Here is a 21,820-nt window from a genome sequence, read left to right on the forward strand (position 1 = left end):
TTCGCTCTTTGTTAAAGTTTCTTATGAATTGGAAATTCATATAAAGACGAAATTGACAGACACTATCAAATCATAAACTGCAAGTCAAAGTGAAATCCACAGATGAAAATAACTTATCAGAACGAGCTTCTTTAAAAGAATTGTTGTTTTCGCTCATGATTTAGGACCTAAACTCCAGTGTAGCAGTACTGCTGAGCTGTGCTAGAGCAATAGTTTGTCAGCTAACGTTTTACCATAAAGATTGATGGAATTTGTATACTTTTTGATTGATAACCTTAGCGAATTTTCATTGAATTGTAACTAATCTAATTCAGTGGCTTAATTTGTATACATTAATATTTCATACATCAACAAAAATATTAAGTACGGTATCGTAGATTGAACTGCAGGGTACTGAGAGGATGGCAAATGTAACTGTGACATCATTCGAATGGGCAACACTGAATGCTACATTTAATGGGACAACTGCAGCAGCAACACGAACTGGAAGGATTTCGAGAACACCGCTCAGTATTGTCCTCACTGTTACAATCGCAGTTGTGATGTTCGGAATTGGTTGCGGGATAGATATTACCAAGCTGAAGAAGTATTTGAAAAAGCCGGTCGGGATAACAATAGGAGCGATATGTCAGTTTGGTAAGTAATTCTAAATAGGTTTGAGAAAAAGTTTTCTCTACCTATAAAACGTTGAATGGTAGTTTAATTAATTATTTCTGAAAGTTCCTTGGTTTCATATTATCTAATTCTAAACAAACGATTAATGACACATTGACGCACGCGTTGGTCTACTTCTTTTTTTCATCAAACTGTTTTGAAGTTTGATCTTTCGTTAGGCTAACCGTGTTGAATTTGTTTGGACAAAAAAGCTTTTCCAATGTGCATCACAGCCGTTGAAGCGTAGCCTATATGCAGCTGGTTGGTCCAACAAATCTTTAAATTTGCGCAAGCTCAAATTGTAAGCCTATGCTGTTTACGATTGACTTATCGTAAACTGGGGTGTATTTTTAGATGAATTGATTCTACAAAATGATATTCATTAAGGCTACAATCGAACGAAAATGGATGTCGTTACACTTAAGTTTCCCCTTGTTTTGGACTACTGATAATCCAAACAAAGATAAAGCTTGAGTATGACGACTTCCATTTTCGTTCAATCGTGGCCTTGTTTGTTTTTTTGGCCTTAATGATGTTTTTTGGCCTTGTTTTTGTGGCCTTAATGATTTCTACTACTACACAATACACATACCTCTTTAACTATCAAAAGTGAGAAAAACTAACTGGTAAAGGTGATCAGGTACTATGACACTTCCTCAAATGGGCGATCAACCTAACACAGAAAGCAATCATTAAGAAAATAAATAAGAAAATATTTTTTTTGGGCTAGTTGTGCTAATAGTAATCTTCTGTAATTTTTTCGTTTCGACCCAGTTGTGCTGATGAATCCTATAGGAAGAAAACCGGTTCCACAACATAAATTATATTAAAAAAAATTTGAAATACTATTGTGAGTGTTTACTTGGTCAAATGGTTTAAGGTTTAGACTTGAAAAAAAACTATTGATTTATTTTCTTAATGATTGCTTTCTGTGTTAGGTTGATCGCCCATTTGAGGAAGTGTCATAGTACCTGATCACCTTTACCAGTTAGTTTTTCTCACTTTTGATCATAGATTGGTTTTTCTATAAAAAAGAAAAAAGCGCGGGAAGCAGTTAGCAGCAAAGATTTTGCTCTCCAGGTCTAAATATATAAATTGGACTAAAGAAAAACTTAGGCCTGGAGAATAGCTAGATTTTGACAAATTAAGAAAGAAATTTAATTGCGGTCATTTCAGTCCAAAAATTTTCAAAATTGATTAAAAACTCGCAGAGACAGAACAATTCGAAGAAATCTTGATTTAGGCCAGCTAGAAGCTTATCATTGAATTTGACAGCCATTTTGCAATTTGCATTTCTCAGTTGGATCGCTCATAGATAATTGAATTTTGAAGACAAAGTGAAGAAAAGTCACAAGATATCTTTTTGGACTTCTTTATATTCCACCTAACCGTAGTCAACCTTCATTTCCACCCCGAACAAGATAAAACCCTGTCCAGGCTTGGTACAGTAACCATTGACTCAGAAAAAGGTTCTTATGACTATTAAATCAAATTTCTAAAGAAGGATTGAATTTGGACTGTTTATAGTATTGTATGTTACAACTCCGCTTTTGATTTAATTTTCTTTTGTTGGCCAATTGTTTGTAGTTCTGCACTAACTTTTTGTTGTAAATTTCTACTTAAAAAAAAAATTAACTTCATGCGTACGGTGCAAGGCTAATCTTCAACTTTCTTGTAAAACATTTTTATTATGACGTAATAATAGTGCTTTTATTTCCAGGTTTTGCTCACACCACTTCGACTTGATTTGTTATATGTTTTATTTAGTCTTAATTAATTACAAGTTCTTCCGTTGAATTGTTTCTGCTGTCATCCATAAGTAATTTCTCAGTTCTGTTATTTTGACTATAAGATATAAATGCACGTGTTGGTGGTTTATTTACTTATTTGTTTAGTAGTAAAATCCTTGCTAAATTAAATATTTTATAACCCAATAATAGTGTTTATTTTTCAAAGTTTTCGTCTATCAACTGAAAGTCACTCCGTAGCCTAACCAGTCATATTGTAATTATTCATTGCACATGTATATGTCAGTCATTTTTATTGTGTATGTTGTAATGTCCACTACTAGCATCAATTTCGATTCCAAAAACTACCTCTCTACATCAGATACTAAAAAATTCTTTCAAGAAAATAAAAATACAAAGCTCTCCTTGTTCCACTTCAATACCCGCAGTCTAAGCAAAAACAAAGACAAACTCGAAGAATTTTTGGCCGAAATTAATCACCAACCAGATATTATTGCAATTTCTGAAACTAAAATAAAACCCAATTGTGTTGATAACTTTAACCTCATCGAATACAAATTTTTACACAAAAACTCTCCTACAAATGCTGGTGGCGTTGCACTTTACATTAAAAATAATATTGCATATTCTATACGTAATGATATTAGCTTAAATGTACCAAATTGTGAAGACCTCTGGATCGAGATAAAAAGTAATTCTCAAGACAGCGCAGTCGTGGGTGTCATCTACAGGCATCCTGGACCAAACATTGATAGTTTTCAAAACAGGATAATATCAACTATTGCGGAAATTGAGAAGACGAAATCACAATATATCATTTGCGGAGACATCAACATCAACCTTATGCATGAAAATAAAACCCCTAAAGTAAAAGAATATTTGGACTCACTTGTGGCCATAGGTTGTAATTCCGTGATAAGCCATCCAACTAGATTTTCTAAAATTAGTGAACCATCTTTATTGGACCATATTTACACAAACATTGAAAAACAACACAAAACCAGCGGTATCTGTTTATATGATGTTTCTGATCATTTACCAGTGTTCTTGAGCGTAACTAATTTGAATTTCCTTAAAACCAAAGTTCCGAAATTGACACGATGTATGCGGCATTTTGACAATGAAAACTTTTTATCTGAAATGCATGTTGCTATGAACTCCCTTGATTTCACAAAAAACAACGTCAACACACAATTCTGTGAATTCATAGATGCGTTCCAAAAAACACTCAATAAACACGCACCTGTAAGGAAATTATCCCGTAAAGAAGTTAAATTGCAAAACAAACCCTGGATCACAAAAGGAATTCTTAAATCCATAAAGACAAAAAATAGACTATATCGAGCGTGCTATAAGCACAAAGATGACATGAAAATAAAGAAATATAAAGCTTACAATAATCGCTTGGTGCATATAAAAAGAATATCTAAAAGACAACACTACACTTATTTATTTGAAGCAAACAAAGCTGATGCATCGAAAACATGGAAAGTAATTAACGAATTGATCACTAGCAAATCCAAGTCAATGTCATCGCTTCCCACCAATATGGAAATAAATAACATTTTACACAAAACTGAATCAACCCACTTTGCAAACCTATTGAATGAGCACTTCACCAATATTGGTACTAATATGGCAAGTAAAATTAAACCAACTGGCGTATCCTCTTCAGATTTTTTAACAACAATATGCCAATCCAGTTTTTTACTTGAAGACATCAATCCCAGTGAGGTTTCAAACATCATAATGACATTGAAAACAAAAACTTCTCCTGGAATACACGATATCCCGACAAAATTCATCAAACTTGCAAACTGTATTATTTCACCCATTCTTGCTCGATTATACAACAACTGCTTTGCTCAAGAGACCTATCCAGATCCACTGAAGCTGTCTAAAATCATCCCAATACCAAAGGTATCCAATCCCACCGCTTTAACCGATCTCAGGCCAATATCTCTTTTGCCCACTTTCTCTAAAATTCTTGAAAAGCTTTTGTACGAACGAATGATTAAATTTCTGGATAAAAATAATATATTAACTCCCAGTCAACATGGTTTTAGGACAAACGATTCGACAGAACTCAGTATAACTCACATATATGATCATTTACTCAAAAACTTAAATAACAATAACTATACGTGCTCCATTTTTCTTGACCTGAGTAAAGCATTTGACACTGTTGATCATGGAATTTTATTGAACAAATTATATTGTTATGGTTTACGTGGAAAAATATGGAACTTGATGAAGTCTTATTTAACCAACAGACAACAATGCACCAAACTTAACTACATATCATCAAACTTTTCGACGGTCAAATGCGGCATCCCCCAAGGGTCAGTCCTTGGTCCTTTGTTATTTTTATTATATGTGAACGATCTACCTACTGCGTCCTCTTTCATGACCACTCTTTTTGCGGATGACACCAGCCTAAACATGACACACCACAATTTGACTTGCCTAGAACAACAAGCCAATGAAGAAATAAAAAAGATTGATGTATGGATGAGAACCAATAAATTATCGATTAATTACACTAAAACTAATTTTATGATCATTTGTAGAAATCTTCCTGTTGCAAAATCGTTCTCTCTCACCTTAAACGGCCAAAGCATTAACAAAACTGATCAAGTAAAATATCTTGGAGTAACGATGGACCACAGATTGAACTGGAACGCCCATATCTCTGACCTTTGCACAAAATTGAGTAAAGTATGTGGCATTGCTTACAAAATCAGATACTATGTCCCATTATCCACATTACGATTAATTTACTTCTCATTATTTAAATCAAATCTTCAATATTCGATAATTAATTGGGGTAGGGCCAACAAAACGTTAGTACACAAGGTGGAAGTGATTCAGAACAAATTTATTAGAGCGTGTTTGTTTGGTGACAGGAAAACTTCGACGACCTACATGTACAGCAAATTTCAGGTATTAAAAGTGAGTGATCTTGCAAAGCTGGCATATGCACAGTTCATGTTCAAGTACGAAAATAACTTTTTGCCAGCATGTTTCTCTGGCTACTTTGTTAAATTAGACGACATACATCAACATGATACAAGACATAAGGCTAAAACCAGATTTTTTCTTCCCAGGTTTGAAACAAACTTTGGCAAAAAAACACTCCATTTCTTGTGTGTGCAAGTGTGGAGTGAAATTTCACACGATGTAAAAGATTTACCGTTCCATTGCTTTAAAAAAAATCTCAAAAACCAACTGTTACATGAATATACATGCGTACCTTAAGTGCTCAATACAAAGGATAACTTACCTTTACAGTAGGCCTATATCATCATATCGTAAGTTACTTATTAATATTTGTTCTCTACAGTTACTAGTATCAAATTGCCCTGTTTTTGTATGCTTCACATAAAAATTGTTGCAATTCGGTGGTGGTATCCACGTTTTTCCTCGTTATTTCAGGAAAACTGTCGCAAGTGCTGTAGCCTATTATAGCACACAATCACTAATTATTGGTGGTTGGTCAATTCTTGGTCGTTGCTCGTTGGTTTGAATCTTCATCCTCGGCTTACTCAGTCTGAGAGTGCAGATTCAAACCAACAGTAGTTGTTTTTCAATCTCAGTGGCGAACTCTTTTTATTCAATGAAGTAGTGTGCCTGCCTCTGCACACTAGTGTGTATGAATGTGTAGTTAGATTTACTGTGATGGGGTGGTGGCTGACTAGATGACTGCTTATGGTCTTTCGCTACCATCCTGATTGCGCCATAATCTAACCAACAGTTGTACAATGCATTGTTTTGACAATTACATTTTACTCTGATTATTTGTTAATATATGGCGCTGTTAAAACAAAATAAATTGACTTGACTTGACTTGACTTGACTTGACTTCTAGTTTTTCCATTCCTTGTCACCTATTTCTGCCGCATTGATTGCTAACCTTTTGCATCTTGCAAGTTTAGCATGATGATGTAATAGAAGCGTTTGTTCCATATTGCACCGTCATAAGCATTTCTTAATCATACTTGTAAAATTCATCTCAATTATTCTACTTTTTACTGCTGCTTGTACGGACAGCTTTAGTAAGATACCGTATCAAATTGTTGCAATATTTTCTGTATTTGGCAATACTATGAAGAAAAAAAAGAAATGAAAAAGAATAAAGCAAGGATATGAAGGTTTTGGACATTTAGTGACTTTTATTTTTTTATTTATTTAACATGTAAATTTGCGTTTTTTTTGGGCTAGTTGTGCTAATAGTAATCTTCTGTAATTTTTTCGTTTCGACCCAGTTGTGCTGATGAATCCTATAGGAAGAAAACCGGTTCCACAACATAAATTATATTAAAAAAAATTTGAAATACTATTGTGAGTGTTTACTTGGTCAAATGGTTTAAGGTTTAGACTTGAAAAAAAACTATTGATTTATTTTCTTAATGATTGCTTTCTGTGTTAGGTTGATCGCCCATTTGAGGAAGTGTCATAGTACCTGATCACCTTTACCAGTTAGTTTTTCTCACTTTTGATCATAGATTGGTTTTTCTAGTTTTTCCATTCCTTGTCACCTATTTCTGCCGCATTGATTGCTAACCTTTTGCATCTTGCAAGTTTAGCATGATGATGTAATAGAAGCGTTTGTTCCATATTGCACCGTCATAAGCATTTCTTAATCATACTTGTAAAATTCATCTCAATTATTCTACTTTTTACTGCTGCTTGTACGGACAGCTTTAGTAAGATACCGTATCAAATTGTTGCAATATTTTCTGTATTTGGCAATACTATGAAGAAAAAAAAGAAATGAAAAAGAATAAAGCAAGGATATGAAGGTTTTGGACATTTAGTGACTTTTATTTTTTTATTTATTTAACATGTAAATTTGCGTTTTTTTTGGGCTAGTTGTGCTAATAGTAATCTTCTGTAATTTTTTCGTTTCGACCCAGTTGTGCTGATGAATCCTATAGGAAGAAAACCGGTTCCACAACATAAATTATATTAAAAAAAATTTGAAATACTATTGTGAGTGTTTACTTGGTCAAATGGTTTAAGGTTTAGACTTGAAAAAAAACTATTGATTTAACCTCTTTAACTATTAACTAATAATAATGTAATGTGCATAACAGGTTAGCTACATTAGCTCCTATTATTATAATAAATAATTATTTATTTGCGTCAGACAAAGCTGTCCATATCCATAACAAAACAACGAAACAATACACACACTGCAAATGCACAAAGGTAACAGAGAGCCACTTTGGATGTCAGTGAGCTCACTAAATATCTACTTTTCCAAATTTACATACAATGAGCGTTGGCAGGGTTGTGATAAAGCTATGAGCAGTCGTCGTCGTCGTCTGAGCTTCTGGGGCCGAGGGTCTATCCTTTTACCACCCCAGATTCACGATGTTCCCGGACTACACTGGAAGGCTGCTAGAGAGCAGCCAGTCTTTAGTTTCATCATCCATGACGCGCAGACCTTCCACTCCGTTAGGTGGTTTGAAGATGGTACAGTCATTGATGATGTGGTCTGCGGTCTGTTCCTCGGCACCACATTCACAGGAGGAGGAAGAAGCCATTCCCCATTGGTGCATGGTTGAGCGGAAAAGCCCGACGCCCGTACGGAGACGGTTGAGGCGCACCCATGCCTGTCTCTGTAGTGTCAGGCCGATGGGGCGTGTGTCGGCGTCGGGGATGAATGAATGGAGTCTGGTGGTGCTTGACTTCCATTCAGAATTCCATTTATGGTCCGCCCAAGTAGCCGCAGAGATGTCTTGTTCATCAGCTTCGTTGATCAGAAGCCGAGCGGCTGGCACGAATGGGTGTCTTGATTTCAGTCGGCGGGGGTGCCCGTTTGGGAAGGCAGAGATCTTGTGGTGGAGAAGATGGTTAGGCTCCAGTGCCCGTCGACCGAGGGACAGAGTGGCTTCTTCGCGACGAAGCTCAACAGGTTGGATGCCAGCGAGAATGGGGAGATTGTCCAATGGTGTTGGACGCAGGCATCCGGTCACTGTGCGCAGGGCGCTGTTTATGGCAGTGTCGATGTTGTGGCAGTGAGCACTGCGGCACCAGACAGGTGCACAGTACTCTGCTGAAGAGTAGACAATTTTTGAGTAGACAATTTCTGCTATGAGCAGTGATAAAGCATTAGCTTCAAGAGCTAGGTAAGGAAGTAAAATGACTCGCTCTCTGTAAATCAAATTAACCATAAACGACAATAGGCGATATCTCAGCAGCAAAAGAACCCCATGCTTATATTGTTGTGACTGAAATCTGCCTGCCCCGTTAGCTCACTGTTACGCGCCCGGCTCAAGATCACGCGGCACTGGTTCAGCTCTCGGGGTGTGCGCTGGAGCAACTCATTTCAGGACTGCTCCATAAAATAACTTTAAATTGGCATCCGTACATGTAGTTTCAGTTTTGAACAGTTCTTTTTAATTACAAGCCTTTGATAGATGGGGCTGTGCTGATTATGATTCCTTTTTTTAGTTTTGTGGTTGCGTATGCGGTTGTGATTTCGTTTTTATTTTGCAATTACGGTTGCAATTACTGAACAATTGTAAAGAAATCTATGACGATAAACGCCTATTGTGTAATTATAATAATTATTATTTTTACAGTATTATAATTATTATATTTAATTGATTATATTATTATTATATAATTAAAGCTTTGGTAGAGAGTTTGCTTTGTTGAACCATAGAGAAATAAAACATAGTTACTTTAGCGGGTTTAGCATACTTTATTTCACACAAAATATAACATAATTAAATAAAATAAACTCAAACGTTTTCGACACGTACGTAAAACTTCAACAACGACAGTTTATAGCAGATGAAAAACATTTGTGTTTTCTTGACATATCTGGCGTAATGAGGCTTCCTTGTCAACTTTAAACAACGATGCAGTGTTTCGTGGACAAAACAGTTTGAGAAACATTGCAAGAGGCCAATTATCGCAGGCTACGTTATAGCCAACTTAGAAATTGTAAAATTGTTTACTTTGTGTACAAGTTTAAAAACTAAAAACTTGCTACTCAACAGTTGTAATGCCAAGCGTCGCTTTTGGTCTCGCCAAAGTTTTTCAAATGCAAGATGTGCAAACTCTAGCACTACTTCTTCTTGGCTCGGCTCCTGGAGGAACGGTTTCCAATACAGTGGCATACTGGATGGGTGGCGACATAGATTTGAGGTTATCTTGTTTGATTTTGTCTTAATTATTTTGAATAAAACTATATAGTTTTCAATATGTGTTCAAAAATATTAGTATTTGATATTATACAAATCAACTACTGAGAAATGGGAGAAAGGAAACTTGTACCGTAGTATTTTAACTTAAGCTCTGTCGTCTTCATAGCCGCGTTGTGAGAGCTCTTGTTGCCTAAGCCGTCCGAAAGGGCGCCCGTTTATCACTACCAGAGAGCGTAGAGTTATATCTCTCGCAGGACACTCAAAGGTATGCCTAAAGTGGACACAAAAATTGACTTCCTGACCTTCCTGTTCACTTAATCACAATATTTAAATAGAGAGTATAAGCCTGGACACGACAATTATTTTAATACCCAATGTAATGTCCGCCCTGATAGCTGTGGCTTCGTGAACGAAGAAGCTTTAAGATCAAGCGTTGCTGGATCGACTCTCGGGGTGTGCGTTTGAGCAACGCATTCTAAGGACTGCTCTCCATTCAGCGGCACCTCATCGATGGAATAATTCCCCGGCAACAAGACTTTAACAATCGGAAACTTTACACTGTGCGAAACTACCAGGAATAACCTTTCAAGGCTTTGTCATTCCGAGGATAAAGATTCAAAGCCAAACCAATGATCTTTGATGACCAAACATTATTTTAAGCTGAAATATTACTTTGTCAACCTCGGTAAACTGGCCTGCAGTAGTAGTTCAAAGCCTCTGCAAGTACAATATGCAGCAGCTTTGACTGAGAAGTCAAGAGGGTGCTTTTGGACACTGGCCCGGAATAATTTTTAGGAAACTACCGCGTATTCTTTGGATAATAGCGCCCTTTTCTAAAAGATATTTTGCTTTGGGGCTCGAGGATTTCATTGGTACCGGGCCCAAATTACTCTATCAACGACCTGACAGTATGTAGACTTCCAGGAGTGATGTTTTGCAGTCTGAAGATAAAGATTTAATTAATCAACCAACCAATCTGAATATTGATAATTCCTACTGTAGGTCGCGAGTTTTTGGAGTTGGCTTCAATACCTTCTAGTTGTTGCGACATACCTTGTGTCAGTTGTTCGAGAAGAAAATTAAAAAAAGTTGGGCGTTGATTAAAGTTGGCTTTGAAATCAAACATTTCGACACACTTGTAGCGATTGAATAGCAAAAACGTATTTTTACGTATTCGTACGATTCAAACTGATGTGATGCCAGTTATACCAGTTAGCCTATATCTTTTAATTAATTGCAACGGAGAAGCCAGCTCAGAGGCCGACTGGTTTCGCCTTTGTCTAGTGCTAGTAGTTCTAGTGTTCTAAAATCAATTCCAGGTCGGGTCACACCGAAGACTTCAAAACCGATACCGATTGCATTCTTTCTGGGATAATGCAGTCAGAAAAAGTCGGGTAGTAATGTGGTGACATCTTCTTCTTTATCTTCTCTCGTGTTGTCGCTATATGTCAGGGCATCCGTTGGTAAGCCACTGCCTGGTGTCGTCATCGATGGAAATAAGGCCTTCCATACCATGGGGTGATCTATATAGCCGGCAATCCTTGATAATGTGGGCTGCCGTCTGCATTTCGCCACACTCACAAGCAGCACTCTCTGCCAAGCCCTAACGCAACATGTCTGCACCATAGCGTCCAACACCAGTGAGCAAACGGTTACGCCTTGATGAGGCAAGTCTAGAGAGGCCATGTCCCAGCTGGTTTTCGGTCGGGGATCTGAATACTTGGCGAAGTGGGGACGTGCTGCTTGACCATTGTTCACACCACGCCGTGTGGCACCACTGTTTGCTAGGGCTTCCACCAGAGGCTGCAAGAAGGTCTTGTGCAGCGCGTACAAATGGCTTTCTTGATATTAGCTGTTGCTTTGGTGGATATCTCAGCGTGGTTGTGTGTAGCGGATGGCCAGGGTTTAGGGCTTTACGGCTCAGGGAAAGAACAGCACGTTGGCGCCGTAGTGCAGCTGGCTCATTGTTTGCAAGGACAGGCAAACAGTCAGTTGGAGTTGGGCGGAGGCAACCTGTGACAGTTCGCAGGCAGTTGTTGATTGGTACATCGACAAGGTCAGTATGGGCACTTCTGCACCAAGTAGCAGCACAGTATTCAGCAGGGGCGTAGACTAAGGCTAAACCACTTGTTCTCAGCACTGAGGGGCTAGCACCCCACCTTGTACCAGCAAGACGTTTCATGAGAGCAGTACGAGCTGTCACTTTTCCGCGTAAGTGTTCTAGTGGTGACATCGTAATCTGTTACAAAAGTTAAATGAGCCCTGTCGCTGAAGAATCATTGCAGTTGTAAAATGACAATAAATAAAACCATAACATTATCATTAATGTACAGGGCACTCAAACTTTAAAATATCGTTTTAAAGTAGGTTTCAAAAATGCCATGCTTAGGTTTTGTTTTCTTCTTTTCCCCAGTACAGCAGCAGTAGGGCAGAAGTAAAGGGGGTTTAGTGTCGCAGATGTAGTATACAACAGTATTACATGTATTTTGCAGTATAACCATGACCACTGTTTCAAGCTTTCTTGGATTTGGAATGATGCCTTTACTACTGTGGATTTACCAATTTGGATTTTCCTTTCCTCTGAGAGTTCCTTTCAGTACAATTGGTAATTTCAGTACAATTACAGTTGTAGGCTAAAACCTATAACTGTAATTAATTTTTACTTCACTTAAATTTGTACTTTTCATAGGCTTGTGGTTTATAGCAGCTACCATCCAAATGAAGTGAATGGATACAACTTTCAAAAGAATATGTAGCGTGGTAGTCAATTGTAATCATAACTCATGGCACCGTCAGTAATGCAACTAAAGATCACGAGTAATCGCTCAGCCAGCAATTATGATGGCAACTCTAACAGTGGGTCTATGTCTATGACTGTAAAACAACTGCTGTAACAACATAAAATGACATTGTTATTTTGTATCAAAAACAAACAGTGACAATGAGATTTAAATGAAGACAACCCTGGAACCACATTTAAGAACCGGTATCTATGGCGAGAAGCAACTCTATTTTAGATTTAAATCAATTTTATTTTTCAGGTATAACTTTGGCTAGTCTTTTAGGTCCAGTTGCCATTGGCATGATTACGCGGTACATGTTTCCCCGCAAAGCTCCAATAATCTTGAAGGTAGCATAAAAAGCTAGTCCTCGAAATTCTGCTACAAGATTTTGTTTACTTTGTTGAAGTTTAATGTTTTAGAGACATAACTGAACTGCACTGCTTGCTACAGCATATCATTTTCATGCTAATTTGAAACAGTGCTTATATAGTAGAAGTAGACTAGCCTATGCTATAATAGGCTACTACTGTGCTAGAGCATAGCTACAGTATTTAAAAAAACTGGTAAAAATTTTAGATTTATCACCCGTTAACTCGACATGGCTATACCCAAATGCGAGCACATAATAAATCGTAAGTCCTGAGATGTTTGGCCACAATCAAAAAAAAAATCGGAGTTAGTAAAATTTTCCAAAAGAGTAAAGGGTAAAGGTAATGTGAGGAAAAAAGAAGAACTAATCCGCATGAACCGGGCACAATCTGACGACACTGACCAAACTGGGGCAAAAACCAAATTCACAGTAGGCTAGCATTTACCTGTTACCATGTTGATTCGCACTTTGCGAAGGTGGGGACTGATGCGAAAGGTGCAAGCGAAGGTGGGGACTGATGGTAAAGGAAATATTTAAATCACCTCTCACCCGACATTTGTTAATCTTACGTTACAGATTTAGGTTATTGTTAAAATAAAAGAGTGAAATATTTTATTGCATTTCAGGTGCTAACTGCTTTTGGATTTCTTTCACTTATAGTAATTTTGGTCATATCTATACTCACATACAACGGAGTGTACAACATTACAAATGAACAAGTCATCTGTGCAGCTGTTTTACCTATAACTGGAATGATCTTAGGCTATGGTATGTTACGAAATATAGTTTTAATTGCCATTAATGCTAAGCGTGAAGCCTAAACCTCGACCCATTTCTATTCTGTGTTTTCTTTGTGTTCTGTAGAGTGTACTGTAGACGATATTAAATTGACTATAAGTTTCATTTTTAGACATCGATACTTTCCATTCTTCAAAAGAAGAAGTCAGAATTGAAACGAAAATTGCAGAGACCAAAATGCAAAAATTAGTTACGTTCAACAAACGTTCAAAAATGATCCTGAATCAAATCATTGCTTGCAGGCTATGACTTCAAAAACGATTGCCGAACATGATAGTTTTCAAATTTTATCATCATTCGATTTGTAGCATTGGTGATGGAAACAGCAGGCCGACAGTTTTCTAAACTTCACATGATGAAGAGTTTAATTGCTGCATTTTGGCTTAAAGAAATATAGCTCAACCTTGGCAAAGGGCAGAGGTTGGCTTCAGGGATCTCTGAAGAACGGGATGACTCACTTGTTTTTGCCCGGACACTTGTAGGGTAGATTTTTAAAACCCTGCAAACTTGTCAATGTTCACTTAAATTAATGTTCTAAGATGTCAATACATAACGCTGATCCACCCCCATTTATTTTTTGATTATTTAGAGAGCAACTTAACCCACTTTGTCAAATCACATTTCAGAGATTATCACAAGATAGGGCCTATATTACCAATAAGCGGTAGCAAAGTGGGCTTCTAAGGGGTATAATCCGGTTTGCAGCGGTAGTGATGTATCAGTGAATGCGTAAAAGGGAGAGTTTTTCTTTAAATACCGGTGCTATACTACAACTAGACAATTTTAATTTGATAATGACGTTTAACACATTCAACCTTTTTGGAGCAATAGGTCACATTTATTTATTAAAAATAGTATTGGGTGGTGTGGATATTGGATACAAGTGGATAGCCTCTGGATAAGTCTCTTGAAACGAGAACCACCACGTTATTGCTCGTACAATGGGTGTGCGACGTTTTTTTCGTAAACAGTTGTTCGTAAAACAATGTTCGTAAACAATTGTTCGTAAAACAATTGTTCGTAAAACAATTGTTCGTAAAATTAATTCTTCGTAATTCGTAAAACAATGTTCATAAAGCATTTCTTCGTGCATGCAATTGAGAATTGATGTATACCAACAAATGCTTTACGAAGAATTGTTTTAGGGATTTAATTTTACCAACAACTGCTTACGAACAATTGTTTTACGAACAACTGTTTACGAACAATTGTTTTTACAAACAATTGTTTACGAACAATTTACCTATAACCCTTAAATGTAAGGGATACCATCTATTATTATTATAAAGATCATGCGGATTAATGACTTGTTTGCAAAAAAACAGACCACTATCGACCTCAACGAATCACATTTATAATTCTCAAAATCGTGTGTGCTTTTTTACCCTACTAGTGGCCACTATAACACCAAAAATTCTCAAGTGGGTCATCCCTTTCTTAAGAGATCCCTGGTTGGCTTGTATGGCTTGTATCAACCTATGTGGGTACAGTAGCTGACGCAATTGTCAAACTGGCATGTCTACAATAACGAAATTAAATTTTGTAAGACTTTGTTTGACCGAAAAAAATGCTGCTGCAATGGATCTGTGGCGCTGTTTTGCTTACAGTTTGTGTAATAGTAAAATGAGATGATTTGTGAGCCTCTACACAGAAACCACATGATACTTCGTTACTTAATTTTCCAGAACGCTCAATTTGCCAAAGCAGTGAATCATGGGCAATGCAATATCAATGCGTTCCCAGTAGAGTCTAACGGCATGCGTTCTGTAATTATTTCAGGCTTATCATCGTTGATATCTTTGTACAAACCATTTCATTTGTCCCATAAAGAGCGGAAGACAATAGCTTTGGAAACTGGTATCCAAAACACACAACTCACTGGAGCCATCATTCAATTATCCGGTTTTACTCTTGAGGAAGTGGGCCAAATGATTTTATTTCCAACCATATATTTTGTTAGTCAGGTGAGATCTGTGATAGATGTAGATTAATTTTATGGAACGTTAAGTTGTCAATTTTGCTTTAAACTTATAACATGGTAAAGTACACTGTAATAATTTTTTTTGGCTGTGAAATCGTAAAAATTCTTCATAAAAAATCTAACTTTCTCGCTAAAAATATTTATTAATGATTTGTATTAATGAACAAAATAACCACGAGGGTATTTACAGTGAAAAGTAGCCTACTTATCGAAGGAGTTTTTAACTAGATTTTGTCTTAAAGACTTTTTGATCTACAATCTTTAATCACCCATCAAGTCATCACGAACATATTCATATATTGTAATGATAGCAAGTTTTCGAAAACTTATCGTTGCTATTTCTACCAGTGATAGCCTTCTTTTCAACAAATTGCAAAATGTTTCCGTGCTGGATTCTTCGATGAATGATTACACTGGTCGACATGCAGCCTGGTTTGGTGCTTGGGATGCAAATGTCATGACATGGTCAAGTCTTGTCCTATTTCAAAAATATATAAGCTAGTGTTTTTTATGTCAGATCAGGGATATGTGTCAGATGTTTTTGATGACCCTTTCATAAATGTCATTTCTACGGTATAAAAAGAAGAGCTGCCAACACACTACATAGCCTAAAAAATTTGAGTGGCGCTCTACTACTGGAACTCTAGAATTGACATTGTCACTTATTTAGAATAATTTTCTATTTAGGTCTCATGGGTTTGCATTGGGCTAATTGCGTATAGGATTTACTTGTGGAAAAAAGGACCAAGCCATTCAAAAGATGACCAAGAAGATAAAGGTAAGTTTTGACGTATTGCAGGAACGTAGCCGGAGGCAATTGCCTCTCCAAAATGTTATCTTGCCTCCTTGTTTTAAAGCCTTGCCTGTTTTAATACTATCATAACCTTTTGATACCATTGCAATTCATGTAAAGTGACGTTTTCCACTTAACAGTTTCTTTCAAGCCACGTCACTGGCTTATTATAATTTGTATATTATTATCGACATATCCACAGTGACTCAACTCTCGGATACTGATTTTGAATATAGGCCTACCTTGTACCTTAATAAGGCTTACCCTACTCTCATTGGACGAATCGGCGTTCCAAACAACTTTAATAAAATAACTTAGATACAGCCTAATGTAAGTAGTCTATACTGTAATTATCTCAACTAGCCTACACTGATGTTGCGACGATGGAAAAATCTTTGTATTTAGGAAATCAATTCGGTCTCGAACACGCTTTGACGTTCGCGTTTTGTCACTTTTATCTTTTTTCCAGACCCCGCAATGTTTTTTTGCTTTAACAGTCGGAAATAAAACATAAAACTGAAAATCAACGACTTACCTAATGACACAAAATGGCAGTACCGTCGGACCTAATCAAGATATTAGCCTGCCCAGTAGTGATTGAAAATATTAAAAGTAGCCTAGCAGCTTACGGTACCTAGTAGCCTACCTACTATGTAGGCCTAAATGGTGTTATTATTTATCACAAATCTAGAGGACGATAAGGAAAAAGACAACATTTCCACCTAAGATGAAGTTTACACCAACACAGCATATGAAGACGATGAATCAATTTTCCACACAAACTCCCAGAGCACTGGAGCCATTTCTCTTACGAAGATGTAAATTTGTGTTAGCGTACATCTTTCGTTGAGGTTCATCAGTGTATTTCAGGTGCTCATTAACAAAATTAACCATACACCAACAGACTTAATCGGCAATTGGTACATTTGGGCCACTTCACTTCTCGAACGGGCCTTAGTCGTAGTTAAATGTTGCCTGGTGACGTAGTATCCAGTCCTAAGCAATGTAACTTAAAATTCAATGACGTTTGCACTTCAAGTAACTGGATGTTACAGTACTAACATATTGTTTTATTCTTTTGATGATCATTTCGTGCTAATTGCATATGGTTTTGAAGGTGGGATGGCGTAACGGATAAGGTGTTGGCTTTCCAATTATGCAAACCTGGTTCGATTCCCGGCTTCAGCTGGTTGTTGAAAATACCGCTCACTTCTACCCAGGGTGTAATAAACTGGGTGGGCATAATTGCTGAAAGAAAGGCGGCCGAGAGAAAGGAACTAGGCCACCTTACTCTCTTTAGTGCCGAAGGCTTACTACAATAACCTTATCTTCCCATACCCGACACTTGAATCAAGTATGGGATCACCTTTACCTTTTACCTATGGTTTTAGATCCGACGAAATTTTGCTGGTTTGGCAGAGTCATTCAAACAGGTCACTTTAAAATTAATTAAACTCACATTGCTGCTGCAGTAAAAATTCATTTTGCATTGGAAAGGTAAAATAGTACCAACATAACTTAACCAGTGTTTACAACTTTGTGTATTGCAATAGTGTTAGGCCTAGGGCGATTGGGAAAAGCTTGATACAACAAAAATTGAATAAACTCGAATAAGTGATGATTACTTCGAGTAGCCTAAGCCATGATGAAAGCGGTAGATCGATCTAAAAGGTTAATAACAGATATTCTAATGCAGGCTTGACTAAACTGTCTATGTTCTCGTCTGGCAAGCAACCTTACCACTTTCAAGCAGACCTATATAAAGAATTGGCGTTTATTGTACACGTAGCTTACAATGTACATTGTACATATTGCCATATTTTATAGCATTTTTCGTCGTCAATCCAATTTCAATGTCGCAAACGTGATTCAGAAAAGTTGCAAATATTCATATTAAATTTAAGCACCATAACTGTCATTGATGTATTCACTAACCTAACAAACATACGAGCACACAAAAATTCAGAAAAATTTGCAATTGCTTGAAAGTTCTATAAAATATTTGTGAAAATGACGTCATCAAATGAAAGTTTAGTCTGTAGATTGTGAATTCAATAGTAACATACATTAATCTTGAAAGACGTTCTCATAACATACTTAATTACTTATATTCAGAATGACTTTGTATCGGCAGACATTTCAAATATTTTTGTGAAAGAGAATATTAAAAAAAAATTATGTGGGAACAAAGAAATTGTTAAACGTTCAAAGAGTGTAGTATTTGTATGGCAAGTTAGTAAAATAACAACGCTTCGAGAACGAATAGGAGACACCATAAACATATTTACAGAATAGGTTTCTTTATTTTCTAAGTGTACTGGCTCATAAAACCCCATTGCACAAGCCACGCAAAAGGTCTGGCTGAAGACTAAGACACTTAAGCAGGGTCACATCTGGTCCGACAAGGCTGAGTGACCTCAGACGGACAAGTGCAGGTACATTGTAAGCCGTCCATGGTTGAGATCCAGGTACTGCCAGCATCATACCATCCCCCATTTTCTTGGCAATCTGAAAGAAAATGCTCGATGAGAACTTAAACTGTCCTTGGCAAAATAAAATACACTTCATTTTCTGTCTACCTCCTGCCTGTAGTGTAATTAAACATTATTTCATTTTACGCTACTATGAGCTCTGATCACGTAAAACATCGCATTCACGTATAAAAAAAAAAGCAATACCAGAAGGGTTGCACGAACACGGGAGAGCGATAGTAAAAATAGACTTGTAACAGTTGTGAAGTCAGCTTCACCTGGACCAGACAATAAAAAATGACGATGAAAAAGAAATATGTAAAGTTTAATAAGGGAGCAATTTGAACATCTACCTTTGGATACCACGTTGAGTGTAAACCTGAGTATAGGTTGTAGGGTTATAACACTCAATAATCTAATTGTAAGGATCTTAATAAAACTGACTGAATAGCAAACGTCAAATCGTGAACAAACTCTACCGGTACGTACTTCTCGGGTAGCACTCGTAGCCTGATCTTCCTCTGCAGATGCACAGCTCCTTCTTATTGTTGTCGTATTGATTCCTCCATGTGTCTCCAGAGTTGTAGATCTGACCGTCTGTGTGGCACCAGTCTCCAGTGTCGCAATCGTAGGTCTGAGGTCCGTTGCAGGTGCAGTTCATGCGGAATCCCCCAGTCTCCGAGATCCAGTGCTAAACAAAATAAATTTGTCGTACTAATAAGGATGGCTAGATTGACTAATGGTAATACTTGCACCATCTGTTGCTTAGTAAGGTACACTTAGTAAAGACTATGTCCTTGTATAGCCTACAGTAGGCCTATAGTCTATTTTGCTTGAAATATTTATATTTCTCATCTCTTCATACGAGATCAATAAACAGAATCATAATTGTGCAACTGAGTCAGAACGGCTCAATCACAAAAAGCCACAAATGTACACAGGACAGTCAGCGACCAGCGTGCTATCTTTAGGGCTAAAATAAAACAATGCCTTAACTTACATGTATTAAAGTATTTTAGTGGTTTATAGAAGAACTCACTTCTCCGACTTGGTATACGTGTTGTGTTTCTGTATCTTTGCATTCATTCGCCAGTTCTGCCGGAATCTCGATTCGAAAGATGATTATATTGCTTCTGAAGCTACCCTTCTCCGCGTACAGTTGTATCTCGTAGCTTTGACCTAGCGTTAAAATACAAGAGATAGCTTATTTGTCATGTCGGTTCAGCTGTCCTCATCTTAGCTTGTATTTATCATAGGTCATAAATACGATCAATATATATCATTTTATCATCGTCCTCAATTTATCGCTAGGGATACATAAAATTTGTAACCTTTGTTGTTAAGCTGTAGCATAGTACCTGCTATCAAGGAGTTTAGCGTCGACGTCGTTGTATCACCAGACAATGTGAGCGTTGTGAATTCCTGCTCAGTGCTCCCTCCGGTAACTCTGTACTTCAGCACATAGTGGGACACCGGCTGATAATATATAAAGCAAAACTTATTATAGAATATAGATTATAGATCGTATTGTTTTTAAACTGGTTTTAACTGACAGCATTTCAACTTAGTCGCAAGCAAATTATTGAGCGAAATTCGACATCTTGCCCAAACAGTTGAAGTTCATTACATTTCTTCAATCGTTATTATATCGTAAAAATGCTACTAAAACTATGTAAACTAGCAATGGTTTGATTGTTGTGATTTTTGTCCTCATACTATGAAAGCTTCGAGCTTCACTCTGGCACTTTCGCACACTTGCAGAGGTTTTGAATGATAGGCGCAGGCCCGGGCACTGAGATTGACAGAGTGAAGTTTCTGATAGTTGTGCAAGTGGTGTCTGTGAATTATTCCATTTTGTAAGTGCCGCTGAATGGAGAGCTGTCCTTGAAATGGTTGCTCAAGCGCACACTTCGAGAGCCGAACCAGCTTTTGATCTTGAAGAGTTTCATAAAGTCAGGCGCTTGACCATCCTAAATGTCAGAGCTTATTTGTGACATTCAGCAAGCAACTTTTCAGATAATACCAGGTGTTCTCAACCTCCTGTGATATATCAAATTTACTTCTGGAGAGTAAATGCACACCCTGTTGAAAACCCCTGGTTGACAGTGAAAGTGTATTTGTGTCTTACAACAGTGGATGGTTGCCATGTGAGTACGGTGGCTCCGTCAGCATGCCTTTCCAGATGGAGAGCAGTGGGCGGGGGCAGCGGCGTGGTAACGTTCGCTAGCAACCGAACAGTGAGTCTGTCTTCTCCTGGTTGTCTTGCTGAAAAAACATTGGTCAACGCATGTATTAGAAACTGTGATCACTTCTGTTATGACGAATGTAGAAAAAACTAAAAACTTGTTTAGGCTTTCGTATCTTAAACGCCTCGAAGAAATGACAACAAGTAAGAATTGCAAGTTTTTAAGATATTTCCCAAGTTCCTTTTAGGAAACGCAGAATACAAACGCGGTTGATACCATATAACTGCAGCGTAACAAATGTGTCAAGCTCGTCCGCCAACTTCTTGGTATCAAGCAAACTTTCTTTTTATCGTATCCAAGTCTACGCCCGGTAGCTAAAGATTTAAATCAAGTGGACGGGAAGGCAAGGACGCCAATCTTAGTGTCACCTTCAGGCTCGCCTTGAAGTGTACTGCCAAAGACAAAACCACATACTTTTGAGCGGTGTTTGAACAAGCGCCCTTTCGTACGTCCAATCAGGGGTCTCACCACACGGCTATAGCTATGGTCAGTTAACTTCTTGGGATCATGCAAACTGAAACATGTTAACTTTATATGAACCGAAGTTACCTGCATGGAAAGCAGTGAGACGGATGGCATATGATTCCCCTGGCTCTAGGTTATTGATTCTCGCTGTCAGGTCGTTCGGTTGTGGTTGAGTCGGTGCCAGCCTGTAGGCTGAAGCAGGTTCGCTCAACCGCTTGTAGACCAATTCGTATTCTGAATATAAAGCTGCCAGTAAGTGGTGCATTTGGCAAAACCGTGTTATTTCATTTCGATATTAAATCGCGTTCTCAGTCGGTTTTGAATACACTTTACGATTCACAGACTCTTTTA

General features: G+C 37.5%; 2 protein-coding genes across 2 annotated transcripts in view; one reads left to right on the forward strand and one right to left on the reverse strand.

Moving 5' to 3' along the window:
* Positions 1-401: 401 nt before the first annotated feature.
* On the forward strand, positions 402-17,896 carry LOC145764367 (ileal sodium/bile acid cotransporter-like). Its single transcript, XM_082575983.1, has 8 exons — positions 402-636; positions 9,416-9,563; positions 12,055-12,167; positions 12,604-12,692; positions 13,342-13,483; positions 15,293-15,477; positions 16,182-16,272; positions 16,979-17,896. The coding sequence occupies exons 1-8, from the start codon at positions 402-404 to the stop codon at positions 17,011-17,013; spliced, it is 1,038 nt and encodes a 345-aa protein (XP_082432109.1). The 3' UTR covers positions 17,014-17,896.
* A 146-nt stretch (positions 17,897-18,042) lies between these two features.
* LOC145764368 (tenascin-X-like) overlaps positions 18,043-21,820 on the reverse strand; it is a 71,698-nt gene continuing 67,920 nt past the window's right edge. Inside the window, exons 72-77 of the mRNA XM_082575984.1 lie at positions 21,554-21,703; positions 20,887-21,023; positions 20,117-20,234; positions 19,798-19,937; positions 19,248-19,449; positions 18,043-18,795 (exon numbers count right to left, since the gene is read on the reverse strand). Of these exons, the coding sequence (XP_082432110.1) occupies positions 18,665-18,795; positions 19,248-19,449; positions 19,798-19,937; positions 20,117-20,234; positions 20,887-21,023; positions 21,554-21,703 (878 nt within the window). The 3' untranslated portion in view covers positions 18,043-18,664. The remainder of the gene's footprint in view (positions 18,796-19,247; positions 19,450-19,797; positions 19,938-20,116; positions 20,235-20,886; positions 21,024-21,553; positions 21,704-21,820) is intronic.

Source organism: Aplidium turbinatum, chromosome 2 (genome assembly GCF_918807975.1).
Source record: "Aplidium turbinatum chromosome 2, kaAplTurb1.1, whole genome shotgun sequence".
Classification (NCBI taxonomy): Eukaryota; Metazoa; Chordata; class Ascidiacea; order Aplousobranchia; family Polyclinidae; genus Aplidium; species Aplidium turbinatum.